This window comes from Nerophis lumbriciformis, linkage group LG28, assembly GCF_033978685.3.
Source record: "Nerophis lumbriciformis linkage group LG28, RoL_Nlum_v2.1, whole genome shotgun sequence".
NCBI classification, from domain to species: domain Eukaryota; kingdom Metazoa; phylum Chordata; class Actinopteri; order Syngnathiformes; family Syngnathidae; genus Nerophis; species Nerophis lumbriciformis.
In genome coordinates this window covers 14,389,757-14,399,063 of record NC_084575.2, presented here as the reverse complement: position 1 = coordinate 14,399,063, position 9,307 = coordinate 14,389,757, and the positions used below count along the sequence as shown (strand labels likewise).

Below are 9,307 nucleotides of genomic sequence, written 5' to 3'. Positions count from 1 at the left end.
ATTCAATAAATTGATTAATGTGGCAAATAAATTGCCTTTTTGATGGCTTAAAAATATTTTTTTTAAACTTCTTTTTTTTCACTAGGTAAAAAAAACAAGTAAAAAACTAAACAAAATCAGTAAACAAAAATAAAAAAGTAAAACATTTTAAAATAACAAGTAAAAAAATCAAAAAAATCAGTAAAAAATAATAATTAGTACATACATGAATAAATAAATAAATAAGTAAATAAAAAAACTAGTAAAAACAAAAAAGTAAAAAAAAAACAGCAAAAAACTAAACAGAATAAGTAAAAAAAACTAATTACAAGTAAGTTGATAATTTGATGTCTGCTAAAAGGTGCACTAATAAGTTACAATGAGGTCTCAACAATGTCAATAGTGTTAGTGTAAACGTTTTGTGTGAGATCACAAGCATATGTTGTGGCTGCTGCATGTAGAAAAAAAATTGACTTATTAGTATAAATTAGGGTAGCACGGTGGAACAGGGGTTAGTGCATCTGCCTCACAATACGAAGGTCCTGAGTAGTCTTGGGTTCAATCCCGGGCTCGGGATCTTTCTGTGTGGAGTTTGCATGTTCTCCCCGTGACTGCGTGGGTTCCCTCCGGGTACTCCGGCTTCCTCCCACCTCCAAAGACATGTACCTGGGGATAGGTTGATTGGCAACACTAAATTGGCCCTAGTGTGTGAATGTGAGTGTGAATGTTGTCTGTCTATCTGTGTTGGCCCTGCGATGAGGTGGCGACTTGTCCAGGATGTACCCCGCCTTCCGCCCGATTGTAGCTGAGATAGGCTCCAGCGCCCCCCGCGACCCCAAAGGGAATAAGCGGTAGAAAATGGATGGATGGATGGATAGTATAAATTAGTTTATACAAAATGCAAACAAATCCCCTTACCACACTATTATACTTACCATACTTAATGCTTGTATAATAATTGCTGTCTCAGCACTACTAAGTTAAAGTAACAGTTTGATGTTACAAAAAAACAAAATACATTTGGGAAAACCATAACTTAATTTAACACTATTGTACTTAAATATATACTTGTATTTTTTCCATCCCAAATGAAATTGTTTTGTAGTCAGGAATCAATCAAGCGCAGCCACAAGAAAATCATCGAACTTCCTTCAACTCTAAGATGCCCTTTTAATTTGCTTGTGATGTTTTGGAAGATTTGTGCCATGTATACGTTTAATTTTATCTTTGGAATGTGTCGCGGGCTATTTAAAATGAGCTGTTGGCCACATATGGACCCGGTCCCCACTTTGGACACCCTTGCATTAGAGTGTGCAGTTGTACCAAAAGAAGTGTCCATGTGTAAAAGCACCTATCTCCCAATTGTAACATTTTTGGTGAATATTAATTGCATCACACTACACTTTCAGCTGGTATTTATCATCAAATATTTTAAATTATGCCAAGTAAGAAAACGCCATTAGATGACACACATATCCAATAATGGCTCTGTTTAATTTGCAGTAAAATACTGCAAACTAATATGTCAGTTATGCATCTAAATATAGATACCATGCCAAAACCAATATTGATGAGATCAATATTCTTTTGTTTTAAGCCATGGTTATTTTCTCAAATATCTGTGTTTTTGTTGATGTTTACATTACTAAATTGTCAATATTGTTGTATTGATGTAATTTTAGATTGTTTATAAACTCAGGGAATATGCCCTTAGACAGATTATTTGAATGAAAACCACCAGTAGTTTTGATATAATATGATATCATAACCTTTATTGTCTGCAACAAAACAGAAATTCATATTTGACAGATTCTAAGAAAACTTACAGGACATAACAATTAGAAATACAAAAACAGAAATATAACATACGAAATGAACACAAAAAGATGCAGCAGCACTTTTATTTACCTTTTTTGTACTACTGACTATTAGGGTTGCAAAATTCCGGGAATATTCAAAGTTGGAAACTTTCCATGGGAATTAATGGGAATATATGGGAGTTAACGGGAATTAATGGGGAATTAATGGGAATAAACATTGAATGCAACATGCTAGATCTTGCAGCATGATTATTAGCTAAAACAACCTGATTTAATGCAAATTCAGTAGAAATTCAACCCTGTTGTCATACAAGAATGTAGGTTATAGTTTGATTTAGCATGCTGATTGAGTGTTCATTTATTCATCTAGCCCTGTGTTTTTCAACCTTTTTTGAGCCAAGGCACATTTTTTTCATATAAAAAATACTGAGGCACACCACCAGCAGAAAAGGTTAAAAAATGAAACTCCACCAGGTTGTCGTGCCTTATTTTGAGTTTGTTGTTGTTTCCTGTGTGTCGTGCTTTAGTTCCTGTCTTGCGCTGTTATTTTGGTGACTCTTCCTGTTTTGTTGGTGTTCTCTTGTAGCAGCTTCATGCCTTCCTTTGAGTGCTATTGCACGCACCTGCTTTGTTTTCGCAATCAAGACTATTTAAGTTGTGCGTACGCTATCCTTCTTTGTGGGGACATTGTTGATTGTCATGTCATGTACGGGATGTGCTTTGTGGACGCCGTCTTTGCTCTACACACTGTAAGTTTTTGCTGTCGTCCAGCATTCTGTGTTTGTTGACTTTGTAGCCAGTTCAGTTGTACTTTTGTTTTACATAGCCATTCCTATGCTTCAGTGCCTTTTCCTAGCAGGACTTGCCTTTTGTTATTTTTTGGTTTAAGCGTTACTTACCTTTTTACCTGTACGCTGTCCCCGCTGTGCTCTGCATATTGGGATCACGACAAACCATCCTCGACGCGTTCCGACTTCTACAAAGCAATGAACAACCTGCTGCCACCTACTGATATGGAGTATTACACGGTTACCCTGCCAAGCTCTACACAGCACAGGCACCAGACAACGGCACATTATGATTATTGATTTACAAAAAATATTTTTTGGACCACTTAGGTGAAGTTGCATAACCAACAATCTACACATCCGGTTGAGCAAATCACAACATCAGCAAAACATGTCAAGGAAAGAAAACACAAGCAAATACAGATAGAGTATTAAATAATAATAAAAAATATGAAAAAATACAAAATTCAAAAAGACAAAAAGGACTACCTAAATCACTTTAAATGTTTTTAACAAATATATAAATTTAAGGGCTTTTGTACTCTTAACCAACCTACTTAATAATAGCAAGTTCCAAGACTAGGAAACAGCGGTATTGGATATATGGCCTCTGATTGGCTGCAGTTCCGCATCCTACCTTCTGATTTGCTGTAGCGCCTCTCACTTTCAGCATTCTGAGCTGTGATTGGCTGACACTGAACTCCCGCATCCTGCTCCAGCTCGGTGGCCCAGGAGTAGGCGGGAAGCGAGGGAGGAGGCGGGAGGAGGCTGGAAAGCATCACAACTCAGAGGGGGGGGGAGGTACGACGTGCGTGTAAAATAGAATTTTGCTCATGCAGAAGAGATGTTGATGACATACGACGACATGTTCACAGGAAGCCAAGTGGCAGCTGGGACCGGCTCGTCGTGACATTGTTTTTTTTTTTTTTTTTGCGAACGTCCTGCTCTTCCAGACTGTGACACCTTCACGCTCGTCCAGGTTCAAGCAGCATCACCGGCATGCCCGTCCACGAAACTGACAGCATCTTGAGCTACCAGGTACACTATGTATGCTTCATGAACGTGCGTGTCCATTATTTTGTGCTGAATCAGCAGCCTAAGTACGGCACCTGACAAAAACATCAACTTTAGCATGTTTTGACTATAAACAAATACCGCACATGATTACTGGCAGCCTACACAGCCGCAGTATGACGGATTGTTGACATGGTTGTTATTGCACGTGCTGCCAGTCATCACATTGTAACGCACTGTGTCGTCATTGGCTGGCGTTTAAAATGGTCTAGTTGTGCGACGAATAAACAGATATCCCCCCAGGCCCCCCAAATGACCTTGACGCCATCCCCTCCATATTATTGGTCCTGACAGCAGCAGGAAGGTGAAGTAGGGTTCCAAGGCGTACTGCACCATGCTGATGATGCTGGGGGATGCAGAGAGGAGAGATGATGATGCTGTTGAGCAAACATGTTTTGGTGCTTTGTCATGGCCGCCAGGACTCTCGTGCGAGTTATGACTTGTTTATGATTAATGATGACATCATGTTGAGGCCTAGATGTGACTGTTTTTTATTTTATTTTAAGTGAAGTCGCTTGTTGGGTCCCAAGTAAAGTCTGCACATACAACAGTTATTCTTCAATATTCTGTATATTACATTTCGTATGTCCTGAATGCTTTGATCAGTTCAATATTTGGGTAAACACTATATTGCCAAAAATATTTGGCCACCTGCCTTGACTCACATAGGAACGAAGTGCCATCCCATTCCTAACCCATAGGGTTCAATATGATGTGGGTCCACCTTTTGCAGCTATTACAGCTTCAACTCTTCTGGGAAGGCTGTCCACAAGGTTGGGGAGTGTGTTTATAGGAATTTTCGACCGTTCTTCCAAAAGCGCATTGGTGTGGTCTAGGGATGTCCCGATCCAGGTTTTTGCACTTCCGATCCGATACCGATATTGTTTTTGCACTTTCGATCCGATACCGATACTGACCGATACCGATACTGGCCTATCCGAGCATGTATTAAAGTTTAAAGTTATTTAGCCTACTTAGTTGTCAGAATCATGTTGAAAAGGGTTTTAGTACTCTTGATAACAACTAGCCAGCTGAATTAGGGGAGTTTGAATAATACACAATGGTTGGTAACAAGAAACTGACCTGTTTATTCAAGGATAAACACAAAATAGACAAAATTATACATGACAAACAGAAATGGCATCATTGAAACTAGGGCTGGGCGATATGGCCTTTTTTTAATATTGCGATATTTTAAGGCCATATTGCGATACACGATATATATCTCGATATTTTGCCTTAGCCTTGAATGAACACTTGATGCATATAATCACAGCAGTATGATGATTCTGTGTCTACATTAAAACATTCTTCTTCATACTGCATTACTATATGTTACTTTTAAACTTTCATGCATAGAGGGAAATCACAACTAAAAAAAATCCCTATTTTTTTCATACGGTGTTGATGTGGAAATGTTTGCCTCGACAGACGTTACAATATTTGAACAATGATGACGAAAACTGTTTTCTCTGTCGTGTCCGTGTGTCGAAAATTGTTATGCGCTTATTTTTTTATTTGATTTTGTGCGTGGCATAGATTTGCCGTGCGCAGAGGACGCTTGAGCAGGCGTGCACCTTAGCGGCTGCGCTAGCATCACAGCTAACGTTAGCCATGCTGCTACCTCGCTCTCTGCTGGAAGAGGGCGTATACGTATGTGACGTATGACGTGACAGTATGTGACGTGTGTAAGAAGGTGCGCTCGCTGTCTGCGAGGGAGACACAGGAAAGAGTGAGAAGAGCCTGTCGTGTAATGCCAGCAGCTAAAAGCAACTGCGTGAGAATCCACAGACGTGTGGATGTGTTGAAGGTGTGCTGGAAAATGCGGAACGGAAATTAGGGAGCAGCAGAAAAGTGGAATGTATTATTTAAATCGGTGCGTTGGAAAACACGGACCGGAGTTTTTTTTAAACTGGATCTGTATCGGTATTTTCCCATGCCTTGCCGATACGTATTTTTTTGCAAATATCGTCGGCCGATCCGATCCAAATATCAGATCGGGACATCCCTAGTGTGGTCACACACTGATGTTGGTCAAGAAGGCCTGGCTCTCAGTCTCCGTTTTAATTTATACCAGAAGTGTTCTATCGGGTTCAGGTCAGGACTCCGTGCAGGCCAGTCAAGTTCATCCACACCAGACTCTGTCATCCATGTCTTTATGGACTTTGCTTTGTGCACTGGTGCACAGTCATTTTGAAAGAGGAAAGTGCCCACGCCAAACTGTTCCCACAAGGTTGGGGGCATGGAATTGTCCAAAATGTTTTGGTATCCAGGAGCATTATAAGTTCCTTTCACTGGAACTAAGGGGCCAAGCCCAACTCCCGAAAAACAACCCCACACCATAATTCCTCCTCCACCAAATTTCGCACTCGGCACAATGCAGTCCGAAATGTACCGATCTCCTGGCAACCTCCAAACCCAGACTCGTCCATCAGATAGCCAGATGGAAAAGCGTGATTCGTCACTCCAGAGAACGCGTCTTCACTGCTCTAGAGTCCAGTGGCGACGTGCCTTACACCAGTGGTCCCCAACCTTTTTGTAACTGCGGACCGGTCAACGGTTGAAAATTTGTCCCACGGACCGGGTGGGATTTTTTATTTTTTTTTTTGGCATAAAAAATACAATCATGTGTGCTTACGGACTGTATCCCTGCAGACTGCATTGATATATATTGATATATAATGTAGGAACCAGAATTATTAATAACAGAAAGAAATAACCCTTTTGTGCGAATGAGTGTGAATGGGGGAGGGAGGTTTTTTGGGTTAGTGCACTAATTGTAAGTGTATCTTGTGTTTTTTATGTTGATTTAATAACAAAAATAAAAAATACATTTTAATTTAATTTAATTTTTTTAAATTCTTGTGCGGCCCGGTACCAATCGATCCACGGACCGGTACCGGGCCGAGGCTCGGTGGTTGGGAATCACTGCTTTACACCACTGCATTTGACGCTTTGCATTGGACTTGGTGATGTATGGCTTAGATACAGCTGCTCGGCCATGGAAACCTATTCCGTGAAGCTCTCTGCGTACTGTACGTGGGCTAATTGGAAGGTCACATGAAGTTTGGAGCTCTGTAGCAACTGACTGTGCAGAAAGTTGGCGACCTCTTTGCACTATGCGCTTCAGCATCCACTGACCCCTCTCTGTCAGTTTGCGCGGCCTACAACTTTGTGGCTGCGTTGCTGTTGTTTCCAAACTCTGCCATTTTCTTATAATAAAGCCAACAGTTGACTTTGGAATATTTAAGAGCGAGCAAATTTGGATTTGTTGCGCATCTTATGACAGTTCCACGCTGGAAATCACTTTTATCATTGCTGGGTTGCATATGAAGTCTCGTCTGCTTTGCTTCCTCATGGCATAATGCACACAGAGGGCAAACAAATGTGAGGCCAGCGATAAATCAAGTGGAAGACGTGTCAGTGAAAAGTTTGAGCTGAAAGCGCCCCTTATATCAAGAGATATGAAAGAGCTTTTAAGTCCCCAAAAAAGCGGTTCATAAAAGGAATAAAGTTAGGTAAATTACAAACGAGCATCGAGAGAAATGGTTTCTCAAACATGCTGCTGTCACCTTGTATATTACAGTCGGACCGTGCTTGTGTCTGCTGCAATCACTCTGTAAATAGTTTGTTTGAACATCAACAACAAGTAGCTTTTTAGTTTCTGCTATTAAAATCGACAACGAAATACGGTACATTGGACCAACATCACAATATTTATTACTAGAACTTGACATGACATTAGTTTATTTCCACAATCAGAGGTCTTCATAATTATATTTAGGCAAATAACATAACATAACTTAAAAGAACACAAACTACTACTTATTATTATGTAAACTCGAAGTTATTTCTTTGTTTGTTTTTTGTTGTTGCTATTTTTGTATTACAACATTTTATTATTGATCATGTTGTACTGCATTGTAATCTTTTGTTTTGTGATTGTGTGATGTTTTTTGCCTGGACCCCAGAAAAAATAGTTTCCACTGCGGTGTAGACTAATGGGAATCCTTAATAAACTAAACTAAACTGCGATCTCTTGGCATTAGTTTACATTAAATCTCTCGCAGGCTCAACAGCATACTGAATCTAGATATTGCTGAATATTTTCGGAAAGCAAACATTGCCGAACAACAGGGAAATCGAGCTAAAGAATGAAACAAAATATTAACTTCACACCAATATTTGAACCAAGAAATCAACTGCAAAAACAAATCCTATCTTTGTTCTCACCAGCATCACGAAAACAGCAGTACGGCACTTCCTAATGTCAAATAAATGTGTTACTGACTGATGCACAAATACGTAATTCCAACATTGTTTTTAACAGATTCATGCGTAATTGGTGGACCTGTCCAGATATAAAGATATGATGTGCCTCCAATATTTTCTACATTAAATCCTTGTGAGTGTTGAAGGAAGAGCATTCGAGCAGTAAATTGAACAGCTGACTTTGGTGACGGTGAATGGTTTGAATCTTTAAAAAAAAAAATCTTAAGAGTGTATAAATCCACTGTATCCTATTTCAATGTTTTTTCATGATAGCTAATATCTCGCCTCTAAACCTTTTAAAATACGCCCAAATCTGAATCGATGCATGTAAATAAACAATAGCCGAAATGGGACTTTTGCCCTCCACCTGAAACCCGGAAGTGCCTCTAGGTCACGTGATTGCAATGCAGCAATTGCATTTTTGCAGTACTTCACTGTCTTTTGTTTTTTTTATGTGTTAGAGATTGCCTGAACAAATCAATTGCATGAAGGATTTGGGTTAGTTTATCTGCAGCAAACAAAACAAAATCAGTTAAAAAACAAAAAGCAAACAAACAATATACAGAAAAAAAAGTAGAAAACAGTAAATTGCATGAATGATTTGGTTGACTTTTTATCCAAAAAACTGAACAAAATCAGTAAAAAACTAAACAAAACAAAACAAAAAAACATAAAAAAAAAAAAAAACAAGTAAAAAACAAAATTATTGCGTGATGAATTTGGTTTAGTTTTTATGCACATAACCAAACAAAATTACATTCAGAAAAACAAAAAACAAAATCTAATGGTATTTTTTTATTTAATTTATTTTTTTGTCATAAAAAAATACAATCATGTGTGCTTACGGACTGTATCCCTAAGACTGTATTGATCTATATTGATGTATAATGTAGGAACCAGAAATATTAATAACAGAAAGAAACAACACTTTTGTGCGAATGAGTGTGAATGAGATGGGAGAGGGAGGTTTTTTGGGGTGGTGCACTAATTGTAAGTGTATCTTGTGTTTTTTATGTTGATTTAATAAAAAAAAAAATGTTGTTTTTTTGTTTTTGTTTTTTTAATTTCTTGTGCGGCCCGGTACCAATCGATCCACGGACCGGTACCGGGCCGTGGCCCGGTGGTTGGGGACCACTGGTGTAGAGGATCCTTTGAAAAGCGTTGTTGCAGCATATTCCAAAACATCAGCAGGTGGCTCCTGCCATTTGAAGGATATTTTACCACCATTACCAAAGTCAGTTCTCCCGAATTTTTGCAATGTCATAATTGTGCCAATACACACAAATTCAACCAATCCCTGCAAACTTTGTCTAATGACCACAACGTCCCCCCACATTTTGGCCTATTAGCATAGGCTAAGTAGCTTAGACCTAC

General features: G+C 39.0%; 1 protein-coding gene across 3 annotated transcripts in view; it reads left to right on the top strand.

Moving 5' to 3' along the window:
* The first annotated feature begins 3,363 nt into the window (after window positions 1-3,363).
* The window catches only part of slc4a8 (solute carrier family 4 member 8), a 97,931-nt gene continuing 91,987 nt past the window's right edge, over window positions 3,364-9,307 (top strand). For all 3 annotated transcript variants that reach the window (XM_061923644.2, XM_061923643.2, XM_061923642.2), the window contains exon 1: window positions 3,364-3,625. In XM_061923644.2, coding sequence (XP_061779628.1) covers window positions 3,587-3,625 — 39 coding nt within the window. In that variant the 5' untranslated portion in view covers window positions 3,364-3,586. The remainder of the gene's footprint in view (window positions 3,626-9,307) is intronic.